This window comes from Haematobia irritans, chromosome 2, assembly GCF_050003625.1.
Source record: "Haematobia irritans isolate KBUSLIRL chromosome 2, ASM5000362v1, whole genome shotgun sequence".
Lineage (NCBI taxonomy): Eukaryota > Metazoa > Arthropoda > Insecta > Diptera > Muscidae > Haematobia > Haematobia irritans.
Window position 1 is genome coordinate 149,277,080 of NC_134398.1, and position 27,969 is coordinate 149,305,048.

The 27,969-nt window shown below is 31.0% G+C and overlaps 1 protein-coding gene across 1 annotated transcript; it reads right to left on the minus strand.

The window, feature by feature from the left end:
- Nucleotides 1–1,249: 1,249 nt before the first annotated feature.
- Nucleotides 1,250–27,969, minus strand: chinmo (Chronologically inappropriate morphogenesis). Its single transcript, XM_075296601.1, is given in 6 exon segments — nt 1,250–2,703; nt 2,811–3,045; nt 3,124–3,274; nt 3,372–4,087; nt 4,158–4,375; nt 27,000–27,969. Coding segments are annotated over 6 exon segments (2,463 nt in total). The 5' UTR covers nt 27,118–27,969; the 3' UTR covers nt 1,250–1,678.

Here is a 27,969-nt window from a genome sequence, read left to right on the forward strand (position 1 = left end):
CTATAGAACTGAGAAGATTCCCGCTATTATTTTATAATAATAATAAAATAATAAAAAAATTAATTACAAACAAAAAAATGCGGAAAACTTCATGCAGCTCTATAGTTCTTATATTTTGTGAGTTTATTTTAATCATAATTATTGCAGGTACTTGTGGTTACTATTTCCATGTTTGTTACTATTATTTAACTATTGGTTGTTTGTATAATGACACTTGTGGTGTAAAAATAAAATAAAGCAAGTCTATTAAAAATAAGTTAAATACTAGTAAAAGACTATGATAGGAAAATGAATATAAGTTTTTCAAAACAAAAACAAACAAAAAATACGTTTAAAAAGAAAGTACATTAAAAATTCTTATAGAAATGTTAGAAATAAACTTAAGGAGTTGATTTAAATGAAATTAAACAAAAAAAATCCTATAGTATTTATGATTTTGGCTATTGCAATTAGGTTTAAGTTTTGATTTGCTTATTTCATTTGCAGTTTTTAAGGTACTTTTGTAATATTGTTTGTAGATTTTTACTATTGCAGTTCTATTATTGCTAGAGTTTGTTGAAGATGGCTCGTTATATTGCAGTAGGCATAGTTGTAACGTATTGTGTGTAATAAACAAAATAGTATGTTTAAGTTTTACTTAATTGTTTGTTTTAATCAATCCAAAAACGTTCGAACTTTGTTGTATAGTTGTTGTAGTACAGCTGTATTGTATGATTTTTCGTCATCATCATCCACACTTTAAGTTGTTTTAACTATTTTTCTTTTTTTGTTGCTTTTGTTTTATTGTTTAAGGCTTTATTTGATTCTCTCAATAACTTTCTATATGTAAATTCATGTTTTTCTATTTGCTTAGATTTCTTTAATTTTTTTTTCATAAAAATTCAAGAAAAATAATCTTTTCTATACTCTTTTGTTTACTTAATAGAGGTGAGGGGTGGTTTTTTTACTTTTTCTCTAAAACATAAAATAGTTGCTTTAGCAAACTACTTTGGGATATTTAAAACATACGTATATATATTTTTTATAAATTAATGGAAAAACAAAAAAATAACTAAAAACTGATTAGCACCCTGAAAACGATTTTTCAGTCGGATTCACTTATTTTTTTCTTCTTCTTGTTTTTTGTATTTCTTCCAATGTAGTTTGAAATTATTTCGTGTAATTCATTTGCTATATAATTCCATTTAAACGATTTTTTTAACAACGATAAAATCGTTCTATTTCAACAACAATTAAAACAGTTTGAGAATTTTAGAAAACAAAAATGTTATGTATAAAAAAAGAGAATATAATCGTATTGCTGGCAAATAATCCATATTTGTTGTTTGTACAAATGAAACTAGAGGTTACTTTAGGTTTTTTAAAGTATTAAAAAAAAAACGGCATGCTTTTAGGCTTTAGTTTAGAACATATTCTGGTTATGGTTTTTGGCGTTTTGGTTTTATTCTTCTGCTCTATCTCTCCGGTGAGGGCCGTATGGCCTTGCCAAAATTGGCTTTAATTTATCTCGAACATTCCTTGGCAACAGTGGCTGCAACAGTAGTTATTGGATCCATTGTTAGAAAATACCCCTTTGTAGTGCTACGCCTGCTTTTAGATTTTGCGACCTACTTTTAGGCTTGCTTACAAATAAGGGTCGGAAATGTGAGTGCTTGCTAAATACATTAAATCTATATGTTTATTCTGTTGTAGAGGCTGAATTCTCTCCATATTGAACATCCTGCTTATCATTACCATCCTTAGCATTGTTGACATTTGTTGTTGTTGTTGTTTGCATTTCCCCTTCTTCGTATTCCTCGTCCTGTATTTCCTTCTTCACCTTAACCAAATCCATTTGAGAACTTTTTATCACCAATTCTAGATTTTTTTCTGCCTGGTTATTTTCACCATCATCAACTTTTTTAGCAGTTTCCCTGGTATTTGTGTAGTCCAAAGGTTTATCCTCTTGACAATCTTTTGCATTTTCTTTGGTTACATTTTGGCAATTAATTGATTCTTCAGATTCAAAGTCCTCTTCTTCGTCATCACATCTGGATTCGCCTAAATCGGAAGCGCCCACCTCTGCAGATGTATCCAGGGAAGTCTCTTCTGTTTCTGTGGTATCCATTTCTTGATGACTTTGATCTTTACCGACTTGGATTATGTCCAAAGTTGGTTTTGTGGATGGATTTGTTTCGGAAGCATTTACATGGACTGTAGTGCTTACTACTGAATTAGCTGTTGTAGTTGTTGTAATTGTCGTGGAAGCAGCACCCACAGTCATGGCTGAAGATGTTGTCAATAATGGATGCTGGATGGAGGGCATAGGAGTTGCTGTGGTATTAGCCACTACCGCATCGCGGCGTTGCATGCATTTCTCCAATGCAATTTTCAATGATTTACGTTTACGTTGTTTAGCCTCTTTTTGCGCACTCATAACTACTGCTGCCGCCGCTGTTGCGGCCGCATCCTATTGTGAATGATTGGCGGCCGCCGCTGCAGCGGCTGCTACCGAAGCTGGAGCAATGGTGGCTCCAGCACTTAAACCTATCTCTTGTTTATGCTCTCGGGCAATGTGTCGGCGTACGGTATTGTTTCTGGTGAAAGTGCGCGAACAGAATGGACAGGGTACGCGGATACCTTGATGACGTTGCCGTATGTGGGCCCGCAAATTTGTCTCGTAGCCGTATAGACGATCGCAGTACAAACATTTAAGTTTTTTGCCTAAGTAAAAATAATTTCGAAAAAAAGGAAGTATGGGGAATTTTGAATCAATGAAGCCAATTGATTGAGTAGAGTTAAAATGTGACATGAAGTTTTGCAATACTCACCATCAGCTGTATTCACCATGCCACTGTTTTTGTTATTCAACTTAGTTGCATTCCAAACATTTAACATATCGGCGGGTGCTATAGAAGCCGCTAAACTACCAGGCAAAGAGCCATCGGCATTTTTTAGACTCTCCAGTAGAGCTGTCGGCGTGGTGGGTGAGGTATTTGAGGTGGGTGGTGGTGGAGGTGAATAATTGGAATTCTCCAATTTTACTCGCAAATCTTCGGCACAGTTCTGTAAAAAAATTAAAAAAAAAAAACAAATCAAATAAAAAATTGCCTCTCTCTCTCTCTTAGCAGTTATATTTCGTACTTCTCTTGGATCATCAATGTCGTCATGTTCTTCATCATTATTACCCTCTTTTGTACTGCCATTATTGCGTTCCATTTTAACTGATCTATCCATACCACTACTACCGTTACCATTACCACCTGTAGTACTGGGACTGTGATTGTCATAACGGCTATAAAAATTAAAGTAAAATAGAAAAGAACAAACAAAAAAATCCATTAAATTTGAATCCTTTTTTCTCCCATGATAATTTGCCTGACAAAATTCACCTTGATTGTGGCGAAGCTCTCTCCGAATGCATTGTGTCCGCTTCAGTGGGTGCCGTCGATGAAGCACTCGATGAAGGTCTATGATACGGAGGTTTACTTATTGGACTGGGACATTCGGAAGGATTTTTAGAGCCATCTCTTAAAACGCTACCACGCACTTCCTGTTCGGCATAGGGGCTACGGAGGGCACGCTTACGCAATGGTTCATATGAGATGGGGCGATACATGGGCGGCACATATGAGGGCATAGCACCCAATGTTGAGCTACTTGGATGCATTAGTGAATCGCATTCTTGTTTTAAACTACCGGTAGAACTACCGAGATGGTGAGCGGCGCCAGCACCACTACCTAGACCAGCGGCAGAACCACAATTATTATTATTGTTATTATTATTTGCCAAGGGGCCACCTGAGCCTGGTGGACCGGCGATAATACCACCGCCGGTACTAGGACAGCGATCTGATAAACCTAAACCACCGCCGCCTCCACCTCCGCCGCCCGGAGCATTAATACCGCCAGCAGAACTGTTAATATTGCCTACGCCCAGACCGGAACCACTAAGGCTGCCATTACCACCACCGCTGCCACTGCCACCACTTATACTGTTGCGTATACTACGTCTACCGGTGGGCGAATCTAAAATCGATGATGATTCTATGTGCTGTTGAGCCTGTTGGGCAGCCAAGCGGCCAGTTTCTGTGGATAAACCTTTGACCTGGAATTGCAAAAATTGGTAGTTTGTACAATTGTTTTGTTTGAGGAATTTAACCCTCAAGCCTACATACCTGCAAGTTTTCGGCAGATTTCAGAAAACTATTAAGTGCCTCCTGGGAGACATGTACCTCGCCTTTATACATAAATTCGAGCAATGCAGCCATATTGTCGGAGGATGTAGCCTCCAATATGACAACACATTGTCCATTTGTGGGTGTTGTTTCGAAAAGATCGGCGAATTTTTTCGAACATGCAGCCAATATTAATTTGTGGGCCTTGAAAACTGTGCCTGCAATGAATCCAGAAAAAAAAACACAGATTAAATATAAAGAAGAAAATTTGATGAATCGTATTAGAATATAAATAATAATAATAATAATATATATTTTTAATTTATTCCCATTTTGCAAGACAATAATTAAGGGAATCAGTTATACAAAGTGATTTCCCCAGCCTTTAATTTGTCTTTCTAAATATTTCATATCATACTTAGAGGGGTTTTACAATTTTAAGAACTGTGCCCTCTTAAAAGTATACTCAATAATTTATGCGATCTCATTAGGTTGGTTTTATACAATGTGAAGAACTGTGTCATCCCAAAAGTATGCTTATATTTTCATATAGATTTCTTAGTTTACCAGCTAAAGTTTTTGAAATATTTAACCAAAAATATTATAAAAAAAAACTACAATAGCATAACGAGTCACATGACATAGTCTCTTAGGAATGGAACTTTTTTACCCATACCCATGCAGAGTCAAAACTGAACAAAAAGTCAAAGAAAACACCATTAAATGCAGAACTTTAAAAATATATAAAAAAGAAGAACATTTATTATAACATCCAGAGAGAGAGAGAGCAAGAGAGAGATGGCAAACATGAACCTCACAAATCCATATACTCTCCCACCCACACATTCAAACAATTGACAGCTGTTCAATTTTCCCAAAAATTGCTCTCAAGACTTTTGCTGCAGCAGCAACAAAAACAAACAAACAAACAGCGTTAACAAAAAACTTGAAACATTTCACTTTTACTTCCAATATACAACCGGGACCCCAGGACAATGTTTGGTTTGAGTTTTCTTTAACCGACTAAAGGGAACTCTTCAAAGTGATGGCCCTGTTTTCTGATGGGGATAGTGTATAAGAGGGTATTTGTGTGCGTGTAGGTGAGTTATTTTCAAATTTCATGTTGACTGCTGGCGACCTGTCGTTTCAAATTTCCTTAAGTACAAAGTTTGGAAAATACAACAAGTGCCCCATAAACAATGAGGGCGCACAGAAAAACTCAAAAGTAAATGGCAAAGACTTATGGCACAATATCTAGAAATGCTGTAATAACAAACATAACAAATACAAAAGCATTCGTTACCATAGATAAATAAATAATGATTTTCCTCTTGCTTGACTTCCTAATTGTCCTCGTTTGTAGTCTTGTGCACTTTTTCTTGATATAAATTTTACCGGTCTCAGCAATGCCTTAAGGTATACAATAAATTTTGGTTGGTTAAGGTAGTTGACTTTCAATAATGTCTATTTATATACTTGATATAAAATAGCAAATGGTGGATTTTGGAGATGTTAAGGTGCCCGTGTATATATTCCGGAGACATTAGAATCGACCATAAGAAAATTCAAGGTATTATCAATTAATACCAAATTTCAGCATGATAAACAACTTGTCATAAATCGTTCATATTTCCCACGAACATCCTTTGAGAAACAAGGTGTAGTTCCGGGATTATGAAGAGCATAGATGAAATTATATACTTTTATTGGATGTTACTCCTTTAGCTAATAGGGCCTAAAGGATTACTCCTTCCAAAAAAATATACGTAGAAAAATTGGCCACAAAAGTAACATCATTAAAAAATATATGACATTGTATTAAATCAATTTGAAAAGAGACTTTTCTAAGGCAAAAAGTACTTTTTCAATTATAGTAGAGTAGAGTGATACAGTCTAAAATAACATGGCGGTAATGAACTTTTCATTCGACTGATATTTGTAGCCATCGAGTGAGTTTTTCTAATTTTCAAAACGAAAGCAAGTTACACGGAGTCACATCAGAAAAGTACGATTGAAGGGGCAGCGGTTCGTAGCCACGGTTACTACAGTTGGTAGAATTCTACCAAAACTGGCAGTTTTACTGTTTGTTAGATTTTTGACGTTGGTAGAATTCTTGATGTTTTTTGCGAAATATTCCTCTCTAAAAATTTTCCATAGAAATAAAATTTCGACGACATTTTCTATAGAAAAAATTTTTTGGCAAAATGTTCTATACAAATAAAATTTCGACGAAATTTTCTATAGAAATAAAATTTTGGCAAAATTTTCTATACAAATAAAATTTTGACAAAATTTTCTATAGAAATAAAATTTCGACGAAACTTTCTATAGAAATAAAATTTTGGCAAAATTTTCTATCAAAAAAAAAAAAAAAATTACAAAATTTTCTATAGAAATAAAATTTTGGCAAAATAGAATTTTCAGACTCGAATGGGTTCAAAAAAAATTGTTTTCGTGAGGCCTGCAAAATAAGCCTTCACCGTGGTGATGCCCTTTTCATTCGACTGATGTTTGTGACTTTTTCTAATTTTCAAAAAGGAAGCAAGTTACACAGAGTCACATAAGAAAAGTACGATTGAAGGGGTAGCGGTTCGTAGCCACGGTTACCGCAGTTGGTAGAATTCTACCAAAACTGGCAGATTTTTTACTGTTTGTTAGATTCTTGAATATTCCTTTCTAAAAATTTTCCATAGAAATAAAATTTCGACGAAATTTTCTATAGAAATAAAATTTTTGCAAAATGTTCTATACAAATAAAATTTCGACGAAATTTTCTATAGAAATAAATTTTTGACAAAATTTTCTATAGAAATAAAATTTTTGCAAAATGTTCTATACAAATAAAATTTCGACGAAATTTTCTATAGAAATAAAATTTGGCAAAATTTTCTATACAAATAAAATTTTGACAAAAGTTTTTATAGAAATAAAATTTCGACGAAATTTTCTATAGAATTAAAATTTGGCAAAATTTTCTATACAAGAAAAAAAATTTACAAAATTTTCTATACAACTAAAGTTTGGCAAAGTTTTCTATAGAAATAAAATTTTGGCAAAATAGAATTGTCAGACTCGAATGGGTTCAAAAAAATTGTTTTCGTGAGGCCTGCAAAATAAGCCTTCACCGTGGTGATGCCCTTTTCATTCGACTGATGTTTGTGACTTTTTCTAATATTCAAAAAGAAAGCAAGTTACAAGGAGTCACATCAGAAAAGTACGATTGAAGGGGTAGCGGTTCGTAGCCACGGTTACCACAGTTGGTAGAATTCTACCAAAACTGGCAGATTTTTTACTGTTTGTTAGATTCTTGAATATTCCTCTCTAAAAATTTTCCATAGAAATAAAATTTTGGCACAATAGAATTTTCAGACTCGAATGGGTTCAAAAAAATTGTTTTCGTGAGGCCTGCAAAATAAGCCTTCACCGTGGTGATGCCCTTTTCATTCGACTGATATTTGTAGTCTTCGGGTGACTTTTTTTAATTTTGGACTCGAATGCGTTCAACAAAATTGTTTTCGTGAGGCCTGCAAAATAAGCCTTCACCGTGGTGATGCCCTTTTCATTCGACTGATATTTGTAGCCTTCGGGTAACATTTTTTATTTTTTTTTTTAAATTTTGGATGTGAATACGAAGGATGGGGAAGCGATTCGTAGCTCAATTTAAAAGTGGCCAGACCGGAGTTCTTCCCCAGTGATCAGTGTTGTCAATATTGGGGATTTTTACCCAAATTTGGCGATATGTATTCGTAGATGGGAGCCACCGTGGTGCAATGATTAGCATGCCCGCCTTGCAGGGTCGTGGGTTCAAGCCCAGTTTCGACCAAACACCAAAAAGTTTTTCAGCGGTGGATTATCCCACCTCAGTAATGCTGGTGACATTTCTGAGGGTTTCAAAGCTTCTCTAAGTGGTTTCACTGCAATGTGCAACGCCGTTCGGACTCCGCTATAAAAAGGAGGTCCCTTGTCATTGAGCTTAACATAAAATCGGGCAGCACTCAGTGATAAGAGAGAATTTCACCACTGTGGTATCACAATGGACTAAATAGTCTAAGTGAGCCTGAAATATCGGGCTGCCACTATACCTAACCTAACCTATTCGTGGATGGATACGATGATTTGGAGACTTGGGGATTTGGTGGAGAAATTCTATAAAGTTGGGAATTTTTTCGATATCGGTTCGGTATAATAAATTAGGATTACAATAATGGTTTATCTGTTTTATTTCTACAGCACAGTGAAGCGCCAAGATTAAAAAACAGATAACTTTGATGCTCAAACGGACACAGGATTTTATTTTTTGAGCCCAAGCGCTAATTTTTCTACAATTTGGGGACATGTTTTCGTGGATAGAGACGATGATTTGGCTACTCACACAAAGGAGTGCAAATGGAGTATTTGGTTTAGAAACGGATACAGGTTTTTTATTTTGGGGGTCCAAGCGCTAATTTGTAATTTTACCCAGCTTGGCTTAGACTGTTTTGTACAATTTAGAACTCGGCCCTAAAGGTTGTCTCCCTCATTAGTGTCCGTCACTGATTTGGACAATATATCCCATAAATATAGAAATGATGACGATGGTTCTCCATCACATTGATCCATTACCCAATTTTATTACTTGAGTACTTAGAAATAAATTTTCGTTCATAAATACACGGTCTCATTTTCTTTTCTCGAGCATTTGGAAGACGAACACCGGTCTCAGGGTACTGTGTTTCGGGTCGCAAACTGCTATGAAAAAAATGTTTACCAGAGCAGAGCCTAATTCATTTTTTGTTTTGTCACAAAAAATTTTCAAAAATTAATTGGGAATTTTTATGAGGAATTTTAATTTATATTGAGAATTTTTGGGGAGGAAAACGTCCTAATTTGGGGACAAGAGCCAGCAGAATAGCGGCAATACTGGCTGTGATCTATTATTCAATGTTGATCACTTTTTGGCATTATTCAACAGTCAGTGGGCTGTTCAAACGTTTTTGATAGCAAGAAACTTGATGTTATATTGTTATGCTAATTTTTAATGTCATTTTTAGGATAACTTTAAATTGAAAATATTTATATCTAAATTTGATCTATAATAAAAATTATTTCTAGCATATAAATGAGTGTAACCCATTTCTATTTTAATCATAAAACTATTTCGTTTCGGGAAAAAGGGTTGGCCTAGTACTGCAGGACTTTTTCCTTTTATTGGATCAATTAAATTTTATTTGGCATTATTGATTGATATTATCATTTTCGGAATTGAAAAATATTCTGTCTGTGTATCATCATCACAACATGGGTGTTGTCCTATTTAAGAAATTTTGTAATTCAAGCATCTCAAGTGTTCCACGAAAATCGGGAATACTCATAAGAAAGATGTCGAAGTATATGTAGAGAGAGAGAGTGAAATACTTTTGTATACACACCCACACACGAACACCAATGAATGTATGTATATCTCGCATTTTACGCTTGCACTTCCTTCTTACAAGAAAACGAAGATAATAATGATGATGTCGTTAAAGATTTGGCGCCTTAAACATTTTGAGTTGTTGTTATTATTAGAAAGTTCCAAGTTTGTTTCTAGTTTTGATGTTGAAATGCAGTAGAAGGGGGTTGTTGGTGGGTGTGTGTGTGTGTGTTCGTTGGGTGGTTGAAGTAACTTTGGTTCAAAGAAATTATTTTCTTTGTATTTGAGTGTGTGCGTGTGGACGTATATACAAACATAGTACTATGTACATATCTAATATGTAATATACTTTGGCCTTATTTTCTTACTTTGTTTCTTATGCAGGAGGCTCATCATTAATGCTCTGTGGCAGCATCATACATAAACTTTTATATAAAGTGTATAATAACGTAAGCATAATGTATATAAGATATATATATATATTTATATAAAATTCATGTTGTTTATATTCAAGTCTTTATAGCCCACGTCTATGTACAAGTACAAGTACTTTTCTATATGACATGATTTTTATGGGTTCAAGGTCTTTGCTAAGGATAACTTTCAATTTTATTCATATTCTTTTATTTTGTTCTATTTGTTTTCCTTTAGTCTCTTATTCCACTCCATTCATGTAAAGAGGATTTTATGTGTAACAAACAACAGTGTTTATATGTATGTGTCGGTGTGTATGTATGTTTCACCTCTATGTATTTAAAAAAAATCTTTACCGGCGGTTGTATTTATTTGTGTTAAAATTTATGATTTGTTTTTGTTTCGTCGTTTACATTTTCATTATTGTTACTTTATTTATATATTTACCCAGATAATTTCTATGAATAATGAATTATTTAGAGTAGAATATCAAATTTAAGTAGCCAATGATTGAAAATTCCATTATCTTAATAGATAGGGCCCATATGCAGCTCCCTGAAGTATGCTTTAATTTTTTAGGTAATTGTAAATAAAACTGTTCGTAGAATTGAAAGGAAATACCTAACATACTTTTAGGGGCTGTTTTTAAGCTAATCAAACGGTAGACACATAAACACCGCCTAAACACAGCCAAAGAGACTAGAATCAGCGGTTAGTAGTAGTTTCTATTCCCGCGCACGTTTTTGGGAAATCTGTGATTTCAACAATTGTCGTTTGGAAATCATTTGATTTCCAATAATTTTGAAACATTACAGTAATCCCTCGATTTACGTCGTGATTGGTTCCGGAATTTGACGACGTTAATCGAAACGACGTAAACCGAATTAATAATTGCTCATACTTACTCCTAAGCCCATTTATGTTGTATGTGCATGTACATAATAAAAAACTTCAAAAGTAAAGGTAATTCAGTAATTTCGGTAAGAATTTTAGAAACAAAATGTTTCGATGTAATCATCGTTGATACTTATTTTACTTATGGAAGGCGTTTCTGATAAAGCGGGCAAAAAAATCGACGACGTAAATCGAATGGCGACGGAAATCGAAATTTGATGGAACAAACAATTTTACGACGTAAATCAAAACAACGTAAACCGAGACGACGTAAATCGAGGGATTACTGTATTTTAATATGTAATTAAAATGTAGATAAAACACACTGCAAATAATAAATTTGTTAATAGTGTGTAACAAGCAGTTCGAAAATGTCTATAAAAAAGAAGTGTGTTGTAACTAATGGTGATTTAGATTCCAATAAAACACTTTGAACGACTTTGTCAAATTTTTTGGATTTAGTATGAATTAGCTGAACGACAATGTGGGAAAAAGTAGTGCAGTATCAGAGAAACCCCTTTCCATCGAAACGAAATCGCCTTCAAATTAAAATTAGAATAGAAATGAGCTACACTCATTGATATGATAGTGTTACTTACATATTAAACATAATTCCCAATTCTTAAATACCATTGGCAAAAAAAAATAGTTAAGTAGGGGGAAAAATAAATTATTGTATTAAAAAAATCCTACATTTCATGGTGATTTTTCAATTTGTACAATGTTGAAATTAATATCTGATTTTATTCAAAAAAAAACTACGAAAATAAAAATACTTCAATGGTTTATGAAGGTATGGACAGAAATTTTCTAAATTAAAATGTGCAATAGATCTATTTGGACGGAGTTCACTTTCAAAGGAAAAGTGTTTCAAAGTAACGGCCATTTTCATGTAGCTCCGTTAGGCTTAACAGAAAGTAAATTGCAAATATCTTCTCTCCAGTTAACTTTAACTGAAAAATTTTCGTCAGTTAAGTTCCTAACTAACATATGGAATATATATGCAAGATGACAGCTTCGTTCATGATACGGTTTAAAAGTTGGTTAGTTAACGGAACACTAACGGAGCTTTATGAAAATGGGGGTAAATCGAATAATAATAATTACCCAGCAAAAAAGCGTAGTTAATATGTTCTTTATTGGATACGGAAGTGGTGCAAAATTGGCGCAGAAGCGATGAATTTAACATGGGCTTGTCTTAGGATGGATGTGCACCATTTCAACAGCCGTTGCACGGAATTTGCATCACTGCTTAAGGTGTGGTCCGAATTCAATGTTTTGGATGTGAATTATAAAATTTTGTGATATTTTTCCAATTAAATAATTTTTTGTGATTTCTAATGCATTCTAAAGCTTGTCTAAAGCATTTGACCTCAAATATTTTCAAAAATTTGCAATTTTTCTAGAATATATTTAGAACTTTTTCGACAAAATTTAAATAATTTGTACCATTTTATTAATTCTTACTCTCTTTTGGACCTATTTCAAACAAAATAATTTAAAATTTCTTATTAAAAATATGAAAAACGCGAGTTTTAATAAATTGAATCAAAAGAACTTCCTGTGTAGTTAAAATAGAGAACATCTTTTGGAGGGAATTTTTAGTAGTGCTTTTAAAGTCGTGCCTTAAGAAGAACTTCCAATTTTTTTGGTGGGTAATTTAGATCAAATTTAGATATCCTATATGAATATTTTGAGCTTGAAAGTTATTCCAAAAAAAGACATGAGACCTAAAACCATAATGACAAGTTTATTTCTGCTGATTTCAAAGCGCTATCTGGTAGTCAACTGATTTTTCAATGATACCACATGTTATTTTTCATAATTTAGTAATGATAAAAATTACGATTTTTTAAATTTATCAAAATGAAAACTAAATAAATAGAGAAAATATTTCTAAAATGAAACATTTTAATTATAAAAGCAGCTGAAATAATCTTTTCATTTTATAAAAATACATTTTTCATTCGTTATGCAATTCCTATCCGTTAATAAATAGTTTGTCAAAAAAAAAAAGAAACTACACCCAAATGTGATTGATTTTTGTCGATTTGTCAAAAAATGAATACGATATTATTTTTCAAATTATTACGTTTTTTCTTTTTCAAGAATCTAGCATTGAACTATGAATTAGTGACAAAATGCCATGTGCATGTACAAAAGATGAAGAAAACAAAACCGCAGTAAAGAAAAAAAAACAACTCTATTCTCACATACAAATTAATTTCACACTATTTGTTTGTGCTGATAAGCTTAACAACAATAACAGTCAATATTCACAAATCTTCAAATGCACACGCGCTGCAAAAACATTAGAAATTAGGGCACATAAACACACACACACACACAAAGAAACGCGCCTAAACTAAACACCACCCGAAATTGAAAACAACACTATCGTAAAAATTATTTTGCTTAAATGATACTGAATTTATGCATTGCTATAAACAAAACAAAGTAAATATATATACATATCACACACACACATTTTCTATAAACGCATAAATCTGTGTGCGTGTGTGTAATGAGAAAAAATATCAAAACAAATAAAATTATTCAACTTTTTATATGTATTTGTATGTTATTAGTTTGATAGCCCTCTCGAGAGAACAGACACTTTATGATTCATCGCCATCATCAACAGCTAGATCATTAACCGTTATGCCAATTTCTTAGTCGGAGGGCGACATTATACGCAACGAACTCAAGTTCTTTTAAAATGATCAATTTCTTCTAGGAGTATATAATATACCAAAGATACTAAATGACATTACTCCAAATTTTACTCTACTCACAATTAATACTTCTTTTGTTAAGAGTAACAGAAAAAGCAGCTAATTGCCATTCATACACATATTAATGCAGTATTGGCAACTCCGATTTTTCACAGTTAAAATCAAGACTCGCTGTTGTAAGGCAAATTTTTATTTAAATGTTCTCCTTATTGAGATAGCGGTAAATGGCACAGTGTTGCCATGACTCGGTTTTAAAAAGTAAACTTTTATTTAAATATACTTCTTATTGAAAGCCAAAATTTCACATCGGGGTAATCATCAAGTTAACGGTAAATGGCATATTGTTGCCATCGATTTTTATTTATATTGTAGATGCATATGAAATATCATAAACTGATAGGTGGAAGAAGCAATAAGTAAAATTTTGTCGCAGTAAAATATTTCGCTATTGGACATGTGTGTTTAAACATAATAAGCGCTGCATTATCGTTGATAATTTCCAAACGCCGATATATCGTAAGAACAAAAAGTAAATATTTTTTTTAACAAATTCAAGATAATTTTTAAGACATAATTAATTTTTTTCACTTGTTAAAAGACATTTTTAACTTGTTTTGTGGTAACCTCGATTTTTTCGTCAGATTTCCTTTTTGAAGATATTTATTGCAAGTTCATATCGAAACATTTTGTTAGGTTCGTTTCTAGCACATATATAACAAGATCTAATATGGCGAAACTCGTTGTTTAAAAAGGAGACACCAAATCCTAACTTTTAAACGCCATATACATGATCTAAGAGCATATGCTACTAAAAATAAAGAAATATGTACCTGAAGAAAGCAATTATGCATTTGGGATATTCTGGATCGATATTTGTTCCGCCCTATATCTCATTTTGAATTGAACTGAAGAACATTATTATTTACTAATTCATATATTATACTAAACTTATAGTAACACCATATTAGTATATGAAAGCATTGGCTATTGGGGCCATCATGAGTTTCTTATTTATACACAGAAAAAAAAAATAAACACAGAATAAAAAAACCATTGGCGCCAAATCATGACCATTTTACCCGTACGGTACATCATTCTTACTATTTTTGGGAATCGTACTAACATTTTGTTTTTGCTTTAGTTCATATTGAATTTATGTGTTCGGCCATTAAACTTATACCCATGATTAGTTTAAAAAATGTTTAGAGACATACTTGAAAGAAGCTAGATTTCATTAAGCAGCGGAAAATCTCGAAAAAATAATAAAATTTAACTACAAACAAATAGGGGGTTTTTCAATAAAATAAAATAGCTTAATAACGGATTTTTTTCTGTGAACAAAATTAGGATATAGTGAATCTTAATTTTGAATTTTCTCTAAACTTCATTATACTTATATTCAAATAAACGTATTTTTTCAATTCTTATTTTATTTTATTTTCCCCTAGAAAGCTTCATATGCATTTATCGAGTTTTCACTGGGTTGCTTTTACAGGTAATGTACGCGAACATACCGCATATTTACGAATTACCTTCCCCACTTCGTCTAACTAATATCAACACTGTATGTATATGTACATAGATGACTGCCATTTTTGACAAATAGCAACTGCAAGTACGTATTTCTATATGTTTGGTTGTATGAGTGCATGCATAGCGCAAGCATCACATTCTCTCCATTATTTTGTATGATCGAATAATTGACATTGCTCTCGCTCGTGTGAAATTTTATTGCTTTATGACAAGTAAATACAACGACCTATTTATTTTATTTGGCTAGTTAGTCTAATACGCCAATTCATTCCATACTTTTCTTCCTTCTCTCTATTGCACATACATACATACATAGAAAATGAAACTTATTTTCTCTCTTACTCACTCTAACTTTAAGTACACATATTTTTGGGCAATTTCGTGGAAAAATATATTCAAAACAATCGGTTAAATAGAAAAAAAAACATCCAAACAAACTGATGAATGACGCCGCCAAGAAGAACTTGACAAACAACCCAAGCAAACGAACTATTATTATTTGCCAGAAAAAAAAAACGAAGAGCTATATGTGCTACTCAAAAAGTCGACATTTTTGCAGTCGCAAGCAAACGTCATTTCAATCTGTGGAATCGCATATTCACTCCCCCCTCCAAAAAAAAAAAAAACTAACACTAAACAATCTGAAGTAAACAACCCAAAATGACTGAACGACAATGGCACAACCAGACACTCGAACGCATAATCATTGGCGCATGTATGAAATTTCGTTAGCTCTTATCTAATGTATGCGAATCTTATTATATTTATATGATTATTGAAGGTATAGCACTATACTGCGTTTTCATTTTCTGGAGGTTCGGTTCGTCTACTTTTTTTTTATAATTTGTTTGTTTTTTAAATTTGGATGATTTGCTGAAACGAAAGGCATTTCCGTATTGTATGCACAAAATAACTGAAAGCGTCAGAAATCCACTATGATAATGGAAATGAGAGACTCTCAAAAAGAGAGTATACAATAAAGAGAGAGAAAGAGAGAGAGACAAACACTATGAGAATAATGGTTTTTAGGCAAATACATCTTTATAATAAAGTTTTGTTTCGATTTTTTTTATTTTCATGTCAAAATTTATATTATATACACCCGAAGAAAAAAATACTTTCCTCCGGAATGAAATTTTAAACAATAGAAATTCACCTTTCTTATTAAACATTTTCTTAATGTTTTTAATTTGATTTACAATAAAATGTATTAGCATTGTCTAAAAAGTTGTTCCTGAGAAAAGGAAACTTTTCTTGAATGTTGGGAAATTTTGATTTCGTTCTTATAATATTTGTTGTTGATGCCATTTACTTCGTTAAATACTTAATGTAGAATTACATACCAAGCGTTCAATGCGTACAATGCGTCCGATGATTGAAGAGTTGAAATTTATTTTTGAAATCAAAAGCTCGAATATTCTGCCGCAATCAGAAAAAAATCAAATCAAAAATCATCGACGCACGGATTGACGCATGGTGTGCAATTCAATCTTTAGATATTTAAATGAGTAATACTGTAGACAATAGATTTTCTTTATGTCCGAATTGTCGGTTTTGTTTCTGGTTTTTGGGTTTCCATTAATAAAGAAGAATTTAATTTAAGTTTTTAATTTAAAATTTGAAAAATTAAAAACAGGAAAAAAAATCACGAACATTTTTCCCATTAAAGACTTAATTGAGTTTTAAAAAATATTCAATTAATATTTTAATTGATCCAAAAATCAATTCATTTTTTAATTGACTTTCGTTTAATCTTTTAATTGAGTGAAGAAATTTTAATTAAAAATTAATTGAATCAATTAATTTCGTGATTGAACACAAAAATTTTTTTTTTGTGTGCATGTATAGTTTATGGCAGAATCTTATATGGCGTTCTCACCAAGCATGTTTTGGGGTTTGAAATGTTTTCCCTTTATAAGCATTTCAAAACGAGTCGTTTTCCCCATACAAGAAATCAAGTTCAAAACATAAGTTTTCCTACAAAACACGCCAATTTTATAATGTAAACGCCCCTAATTTGAAATATGCTCTGACTGAACATACTCATTTCAAAATATATGTCAAAATATTAAAATTAATTTCATAGCAAAAATGAATAAACAAAGGCTTTGAAGAACATAGGGATGTGAAAATAATTTAAAAATGTTTTGCTTTTGCGATCGCTGTATTTATATGAACAAACGGTGCGTATATTTGAATTTAGAGTAAATGGGAATTTCTAGTTTCCATGGCAACCGTCAAACTAAAACATCTCAACTCGGTGTAAACGGTGAAATGTTTTGGAAAAACGAATGAGGAGTCAGTGGGAACATAAGTACACAAAATTGTATCAATTAATTTATTAATTGAAAAAATTTTCAACGTCAATTAACTTTTTAATTGGAAATATTTTGGTGACATTTTTTTCTGTGTAGCATTACATTTGAAACCCTTTAAACTGGATTTATAAAAAAATGTTACGACTTACAAAAATGACATTTGTAGCATAGTTTTAGGATAAAAAAATAATAGGAAAGTGTTGCATACGTTTATAACAAACCGAAGTTTAGTTTACGCCATTGAAATAACATTATTTGTAGATATTTTATTTAAAAATTAAAGGAAAGATTTAAAAAATTTTTAAGATTAAGAGATACAACCCTCTTTATTAAATCTATGGGAAAATCTTAGTTTTACAAAAAATGTTATTTATAGCATAGTTTTAGGATAGCAAAAATTCATAGAAAAGTGTAAAGATAATTATAATTTTAAAAAATAATATATATTTATAAAAAATCAAATCGAGTCGAAAATATACGGCATCTAAATGACAATATTTTTAGATATTTTATTAAAAAAACTAAAAATAGACTTTAAAAATGTTTAAGCTTCAGGAGTTTATCCTTTTTAAATATTTATAAAAAAATCTTATCTTTACAGAAAAATGTTATTTGTAGCATAGTTTTAGGATAAACAGATCAAAGGAAAGTATTTGTTTATTAAAAAAGAAATCAAAGCATATTGTGCAGCATCTAAACAACATTTTAAGATATTTTATTTAAAAACTAAAAGAAAGTCTTAATATGTTAAATATGGCTACAATTTACTATGAATTAACAACTCTCACACATACAAATATACATTTATATCTAACAATATTTCACGATAATTTAATGTTTTCCTAACATTTTTCTCCGTCTATATATGTGCATCAGACATTTGTGTCCTTTTTAAAGACTATATGTATATAAATTGTGGTGATTCTTCTGTGTTCTTTCTTTAAAAATGTGGAAACCACAATTTCTCCTTAATTTTATTCATATAATATGCTATATTGTGGTTTCTATGATGTATGATCCGATAAAAGAAATACCTAAAATTCCCTTAGAAACTGTGGTTTATAAATTTGTTTTTAGGTTAAAAAAATCATATATAATAGCAAACGAGGTCATTGCATATACAATTAGAAGATTATACAATATTAAAATTAATAGATATTTCATTGCAATCCAAAAAGAAAATATAAATTATTTGAAAAATACTATTTGATCAAATCAACCGAACTAAATTATATTAAAGGCCACATTTTAATGGGTAAGGTTAGGTTATTGAATTAAAAAAAAAAAATTTTTTTGGTAGGTTTTTTTATTGTTTTTTTTTTTTATTGAAAAATCGTTTTTTTTATTGAATAAAGTAAGAAAAATTGAAAACCCATTTTTGGATGTTACCTGCATCAAGAATTTTATAAATTTCGAAATGATTTATTTTACTCACTTCATTAAAAAATAATTGCATCTGAGTGGGTAATTACATAAATTGAAATTGCTGCATACTTTTGGGGGGGCCTTATGACTTTTTGAGCATATTGCCTTTCTTTTTGTTTTTTTTTTATGGGCAGAATTTCCTTGAAAAATATTCGTAAATGGTTGTACATTTAATTTTAAAATATGGATTAGATACAATAATCGCCTTAAGATATGGGAATTATGCAAAATTTACAAGAAAATCCATTTTAACAAATTCTATTTTTTGATATTGCTGTTATTCACTGATTCTTAAAATTATAAAGATATTGAAAAGGATATAACAAATTTGTTCAAAACCTAAATCTAAAATAAAATAGACACTCTTTAAAGTATGCCCAGCGATTCACAATTTAATTGCCGAATTAATCGTAAAATTGAATACCTAATAAATTTCAATTCGAATTGAAGTCTCCAAATTTAAAAAATCACTACCCATTTCATATACAAAAAGAAATCCCTTTACGAATGTGAAATTTGTCTACTTCTGTTTGATTACACCTTTTGTAATAAAAACATATTACAATTGAATTTTCCATAATATGTAAACATATACCTTTTTGTGGACAATGTGGATGATGTAGTCTCCACCAAAAGCCGGTAGCACCCACAATATCGAAACACAAAATTTTTACTATATCACACCAATACTGTTTTTATGTGACTACCATTTCATATTCATTTCTCTATATATATGGTTTTGAATCAATCTGCAAAAATGAATGATTAAAAATTTTGCTAACCATTGGAAACAAACTACGTACCCCACCGCCCACCTAAATGTATGAGTAATCATAACCAAGTACCGCACTCTAATCCTTTTGGCTAGTATGTTTTTTTTTTTCGAAAGTCCATAAATGAAAGTGGTCTTGTGTGAAGGAAACAAAATCGAACAAAAAAAAAAAACAAAAATTCTGATATCCATCGAAGTAGAAATTTCATTCGCTTTTTCTCGGGGACAAAAATTGCGGTTTTTTAATATTCAAATAATTCTATCGCTTCCCCTTTCGAGTTTTGCAATGAAATAAGACTGAACCAAAAAACCAAAAAAAATAATAAAACAAAATAAATCCTTTTCATTATGGGCCATGTGTGTATAAATTTTGCCGTTTCGTTTGAAGATGACAGCAACCACAAATGCATGAGTGACTATGTCCTTTTTCTGTCCACGATACATTCCCCACCCCCCACAGCAAAATTGTGTATGATTAACAAAAACAATCTACCAATGAAGCATTACAAAATATTATTTTTGCAGTATTATTTCCTTCCGAAAGGATAACAAACATATCTTTAGATTAATATTCATATACACAAATATTTTGTATTATTTTAACAAATATTCATATAAATGTAAATTTTTAGTAGATAGGGGATATATGGTAAAGGATATTTTTATTATGTCAAAAATCGCCTTAAGGTTTTTGGATATACGTTCATGATTTCCTTGAATTTTTAAATTTTTATATAGAAAGATGTAAAGCAGCGTTTTGCGATAAATCAAAGAAAAGCATTGCATAGTTGTAGGATGCAAAAAAAAAAATCAATGATTCTGGAATTAAACTCATAACCCTTTGTGGTAGCTTCTGATTTACTACACTTAATATTAAAAAAAATATAAAAAAAATCATAGAAACATTTAAAAAAAATTAAATTAATTAAAAATTAAAATAAAATCAAAGCCTATTTTACGGGATCTAAATGATACTATAAGAAAGACAATACATTAAGAAGTCTTAAGTCTTAAGAATTTCCTGTTAATCTTTGATTGTACCATTTACGTAAAATGTTAAAAAAATTGTATAAGACTTTAAAAAATATTAAACTTTATCTTTACTACGCTCCTTATTCAATTTTTATATTTTTTTGCAGCATATTTTTAGGATAAAAAAAAATCGTAGGAATCAATTTTTTGTAATTTGTATTTATTGAGTCGTTTTTTACGTAAATGATACAATCAAAGGTTAGCAGGAAATTCTTAAGACTATAATGTATTGTCTTAATTATACATAGAGTATTATACAACATCAGGTTTAATTTTTAAATGGAATCAATTGCATATATACTCTTTTGGATGTTACTCCTTTAGTTAATAGGGCCTATCGTATTGATGTACATGTTTCCTAACGTTTCGACAAACATCGACGAAACGTTGGGAAACATGTAATTAAAATTCTTTTATTTACATCAATACGATAGGGCCTAATTAGCTAAATGAGTAACATCCAAAAAAGTATATGTAATAAAATTGGCCAAAAAAGTACCATCATTTAAAAAAATTGTATATATGTATTTAGAAAAAAATAAAGGCAAATTTTACGGCATCTAAATAAAAATATTTTTATGATATTTTATTTAAAAGCTCATGGGAAGACTTTAAAAAATACTCAGCTTCAGATTTACTACACTCATTTTTAATCTTTATACAAAAAATACTCAGCTTCAGATTTACTACAAACCTTTCTTAATCTTTATAAAAAAAGGATTTTTACAGAAAAATGTCATGTGTAGCATAATTTAACGAAAAAAAATCATAGGAAAATGTTCCATATATATAAACAAAGTCAAAGTATATTTTACGCCATTTAAATTAAAATAGTTTTAGATATTTAATTTTTATAAATTCTTTTTTTGTAGCATAGCTTTAGGATAAAGTCATAGTACATATTGCATATATTTATTAAAGGAAAAAAACCTAGCTGATAGCCTAAGTAGCTAATGCTAAATGATTCTCTATTATTCTTATATTTACTATAAGTTTAATAAATAAATAAATACAATAAATAATAAAAAAAACGCAACCTATTTTACAGCATCGATATAATATTTTTGATAATTTATTTAAAAACCGTTGGGAAGACTTTGAAAATTATAAAGCTCCAGATTTACCACACTCTTTATAAAAAATTTTTAATTTTTATAATTTTTTTTACAGAAAAGTGTAACTCGTAGCATAATTTTAGGAAAAATCCATAGCAAAATGTTGCATATATAAATAAACAAATCAAGTAAATTTAAAATATTTTTAGATATTTAATTTAAAAACCACAAGATAGACTTTAAAACTTTGGCTATATTTTCCCCGGAAATCTTTTAACAATTTTCTTACTGACAAATACCCATTTAAATATTTAAATGTAACGATGTTTTACAATGATTTAATGTTTTCCTTACATTTTGTGATTTTCTTCCGTATTTGTATGTACACAAGACATTTGTGTCCCTTTTAAAGACAAGTCCGTCCGTTTATGTATATAAATTGTGGTGATGTTTTTTTTTTTTTGGTTTTGTCTGTCAGACTATTGGCTTATAGGTATACTTGGGTCTCGAAGTTTGTATATGTGTGTGTGTGGGTGTTTGTGAACGAATGTTTTTTATGATTATTTTTATGAGCTTTTATTAAATTGAAGAAAATAATCAAAGCATAAAAACGTGCGTATCCCTCCTCTTTGTTAGCTCAAACTCTGAATGTCTCTTACATAAAATAAGGTCAACACACATTATGTGTAAAGACAAAACAACACAAAATTTTTGTTTTGAAAAATGACATCGAACACCATAACCACCATAAAGATGTTGACAATGAAAATGTCTTATTTTTATATTTTTTCATGTTCAAAAACAACCTTAACTTAGGTCAGGTATTAAGTTTTCCTTTGTGTTGTTTAATATTCTCATTTAGGGTATTTTGTTTATCTTTAAGAAAGTTTTTTTTTTTTGTAAGGATTTATTGAAGAGAAAAATTGACGAAATGTTGTATGGGCTTAAAACGCTATGGGGTTAAAACGTTATGGGGTTATACATGAGCAAATATGTGTATGCTACAACTATTATTTATGGATCCCAAAAGTATACTATATACTCTGTGGACTTTCAAGGCCATTAAGTTGTGCTTGAATTTATATTGTAGAAATATATATGTTTTGAATATTTTCGAATAATCTATATAGCAATATTTCAGAAAGGTCTAACATAAATAGCAAATACCTCTCAGATAATTGCGGCGCCCTAAAGTATACACCATAGTAACGATTAAAGCAGAAAATACTTCACAGGAAATACATGGTTAATTTGTGCATTTATTTTTTAAAACAATTTTTTGAATATATATGTCCATTAATACAAGAAGGATATGATTAATTTGTGAATATCACCATCAAAAGAAAAAAAAACAAAAAAATAGATTAGCAATATCTACACCCTTATTCTTATTTATTCACCCCGTAAGTATGCTTTAGTGTATGTAGTTTAAAGCTCACTGATATATGTTAGCTTCAATTAGCGAAAAAAAGTTTTCAGAATATTTATAAGTTAAAATTTAGACGCCCTAATGTATGCAGCATTTTAACGTTTTTAATTTATATAATAGATCATAAGATTTGAGGCTTGTTTGTACAATAAATTTATTTTTCCTTTCGTAAAACATTTTTGCATATTTTCAAAACTATCAAAAAATGTGGAAGCCCTCTTATAGCTATGGAAATTAAGTATTTATGTATATTAAAATAAGAAGGACATGTTTAATTTATGAATATCTACATATCATTATACTTGCAGTATGTATACTTCAGTAAACGTAGTTTAAAGCTCACTGATGTATACTTTAGTTTCAATTAGCGCAGAATATTTTCAGAATATTTATTAGTTGAAATTAAGACGCCCTAATATATGCACAATTTTACCTATTGTAAATTATATAATAAGAAATCCTTTATAATATTTGAGGTTTGTATTTACAATAAATTTATTTTTCTTTTGTTGAAACATTTTTACACATTTTAAAAACTATCAACACAACACAAGAAGGACAAGTTTAATTTATATGGAAATAACGTCAATAGATTATCAATATTTTCACCCAGTAAGTATACTTCAGTATATGTAATTAGAGAAAACTGAAGTATACTTTAGTATCAATTTAACTAAGGATGTCTTCCCAATAATTATAAGTGAAAATTGAGACGCCCTAAAGTATGCTTCATTTTTTATGTAATAAATAGGAAATCCTTCCTTTGTGTGTGTTAATACAGCTTTATACACTTTTAAAGCTGCTGATATTTTTGTCATTTTCTCCGACATTCAATCGCAAGGCCAAATAATGGAAACATTTTTGAAACATTTTTACACATTTTGAAAACTATCAGAAAAAATCAAATAAAAAAATGCATGTCCATTAAAACAAGAAGGCCAAGTTTAATTTATATGGAAATAATGTCAATAGATTATCAATATTTTCATCCAGTAAGTATAAAGATAACTGAAGTAGTTTAGTATCAATGTAACTACCCAGCAAAAAAAGCGTCGCCAAAAAAGTAGTGGAAATGTTCTTTTTGGATTCGGAAGTGGTCCCAAATTGACGCAGATGACGCGATGATTTTAACATGGGCTTATCATAGGACGGATGTCCACCATTTTAACAGCCGCTGCACTGAATTTGCATCACTTCTTAAGGTGTGAGCCGAATTCAGTGTTTTGGATGTGAATTATGACATTTTTTTTGATTTTTGACAAATAAATAATTTTTAAAATTTTTTTCGAGAAATAATTTAGAATTTTTTCGGCAAAATTTAAATAATTTGTACCATTTTATTAATTCTTACTCTTTTTTTTTAACCGATTTGAAACAATGAAATTTTAAATTTCCAATTAAAAATATGAAGGGAGTTATAACAAAATTGACTCAAATGAACTTCCTGTGCAGTTAAAATAAAGAACATATTTGGCATTTTTGGAAGTTCTTTTAAAATTGTGCCTTGAGAAGAACTTCCAAAATTTTTTGCTGGGTAAGAATGTCTTCCGAATAATTATGAGTGAAAATTGAGACGCCCTAAAGTATGCATCATTTTTTATATCATAAATAGGAAATCCTTCCTTTGTGGCTTGTATAGACCTTAAGTTATTATACCCTGCGCCACACTGTGGAACAGGGTATTATAAGTTAGTGCATATGTTTGTAACACCCAGAAGGAGACGAGATAGACACATGGTGTCTTTGGCAATAATGCTCAGGGTGGGTCCCTGAGTCGATATAACCATGTCCGTCTGTCCGTCCGTCCGTCTGTCTGTGAACACATTTTTGTGATCAAAGTCTAGGTCGCAATTTAAGTCCAATCGCCTTCAAATTTGGCACATGTTCCTAATTTGGGTCAGAATAAAACCCTATTGCTTTTGGAAGAAATCGGCTCAGATTTAGATATAGCTCCCATATATATCTTTCGCCCGATATGCACTAATATAGACCCAGCAGCCAGAGTTTTATACCGATTTGCTTGAAATTTGGTACAAACATAACACTTAGTCGTATAGTGAAGTGTGCAGAATTTGATTGAAATCGGTTCAGATTTAGATATAGCTCCCATATATATCTTTCGCCCGATATGTACTTATATGGCCCCAGAAGCCAGAGTTTTGGCCCAATTTGGTTTAAATTTTGCACTAGGAGTACAAATAGTAATATAGTCATGTGTGCCAAATTTGATTGAAATCGGTTCAGATTTAGATATAGCGCCCATATATATCTTTCGCCCGATATGGACTAATATGGTCCTAAAAGCCAGAGTTTTGGCCCAATTTGGTTGAAATTTTGCACAGGGAGTACATTTAGCAATGTGGCTATGCGTGCCAAATTTAGTTGAAATCGATTCAGATTTAGATATAGCTCCCATATATATCTTTCGCCCGATATGCACTTATATGGACCCAGAAGCCAGAGTTTTATCCCGATTAGCTTGAAATTTTGCACAAGGAGTACAATTAGTAGTATAGTCATGTGTGCCAAATTTGATTGAAATCGGTTCAGATTTAGATATAGCTTCCATATATATTTTTCGCCCGATATGGACTTATATGGCTCCAGAAGCCAGAGTTTTGGCCCAATTTGGTTGAAATTTTGCACTAGGAGTACAATTAGTAATATAGTCATGTGTGCCAAATTTGATTGAAATCGGTTCAGATTTAGATATAGCTCCCATATATATGTTTTTCTGATTTCGACAAAAATGGTCAAAATATCAACATTTTCCTTGTTAAATCGCCACTGCTTAGTCGAAAAGTTGTAAAAATGAATCTAATTTTACTAAACTTCTAATACATATATATCGAGCGATAAATAATAAATTAACTTTTTCGAAGTTTCCTTAAAATTGCTTCAGATTTAAACGTTTCCCATATTTTTTTACTAACATTGTGTTCCACCCTAGTGCATTAGCCGACTTAAATTTTGAGTCTATAGATTTTTTAGAAGTCTATCAAATTCTTCCAGATCGAGTGATATTTAAATGTATGTATTTGGGACAAACCTTTATATATAGCCCCCAACACATTTGACGGATGTGATATGGTATCGAAAATTTAGACCTACAAAGTGGTGCAGGGTATAATATAGTCGGCCCCGCCCGACTTTACGACTTTCCTTACTGGTTTTTTACTAACATTGTGTTCCACCCTAGTGCATTAGCCGACTTAAATTTTGAGTCTATAGATTTTGTAAAAGTCTATCAAATTCTGTCCGAATCGAGTGATATTTAAATGTATGTATTTGGGACAAACCTTTATATATAGCACCCAACACATTTGACGGATGTGATATGGTATCGAGAATTTAGATCTACAAAGTGGTGCAGGGTATAATATAGTCGGTCCCGCCCGACTTTAGACTTTCCTTACTTGATTTTTTGCTGTGTTAATACAGCTTTATACACTTTTAAAGCTGCTGGTATTTTTGTAATTTTCTCCGACATTCAATCGCAAGGCCAAATAATGGCCCCAAGAAAAAAGGACAGCCATCTTTATCAGGACATAAGTTCAAGAAGAATTTAATTTGCTAGTACTAACTGGCAAATTATGTTTCTGGTTAGTGAAAAGATCAACTAGGCTTTCATCAACATTATGCATTGATGCATCCCAAAAGTATACTTTAAATTATGTATTTTAAAATCCCTTGAGGTAGGTTTTAATTTTTGCTATACGACTAGGTAAATAGCAAATATTTTAAAGTACCATAAAGTATTAACCATTATAACAACATTTTTTTATCGTATACAATTCAATATTATATACATATAAGTGGGCAAGATTTTAGCTTTGTACTTACCATTACATGATAATGTAACATCTGCCAGCAAATCCGATTTGAATAAATTTGAAAATGTTATGGCCAAATTTGATGAATATGAATTCCATTTGAGACAAAACTGTTGTTGTGGGTCCATGATGTGTGAGCTCTCTTTGTGCGGGATGATGAAGAATTATACCAAAAACAAACACAAACCAAAAATCCAGCAATAAAGGGCGTAACAAATTTCTGTTCCCTTTTTCTAATTAATCGGATGGATTACCTAAAATGCGTTTTGTTTTTCTACGATAGATAATTTTGAATTTTGAAAACTCAATTTTGTGTACAAAATTTCTTTAAGGAAAAAACAAAATGCCATGTAAAACAAATTCGTTTTGTTGTTGTAGATGTTGTCATTAAACAAAATGTTTCTCAGATGATTTCAGGGATTGTATGGTGGTTTTTGTAGTTGTTGTCGATGTTGTTGCAATTGGGATTAATAATAACGTTATAGCCAAACCATGAATTTTGAATTTTCTTTCTTTTTCTTAAACAGTGACACTTTTTCCAAATGGTCACTGTTGCCGCTGATGAAGATGATGATGATGCTCTAGATCTATTGTAAGCTCTTGATATTATCCTTTGTAATTTTTCGCGTCTGCAGCAATGTTGTCTTGTTTTAGTGGTATAAAGACAATTGTAATTATTGTTGTTAATTATTTGATGACAATGCCAAACCGATTTTTTTGTTATTTTTATAATCCCAATAAAATGCTTTTTTAGCATTTAATTTGTTGCTGTATGTTATCGTTGGAGAAGTTTTGCGATATTTCCCCGAAAGTATTTTGGTTTTTTCGTTTTTGTTGAAAATTTCTTTCAGGTTTTTTTTTGTATTTTATTTTCCAGGATAGATTTGATTATGTGGATGCACGTTGTGAAATGCTGCAATGAAAAAAGTAAATTTAACAAGGATTAATAATAAATTTAAAATTTTCAGAGTATGCAATGT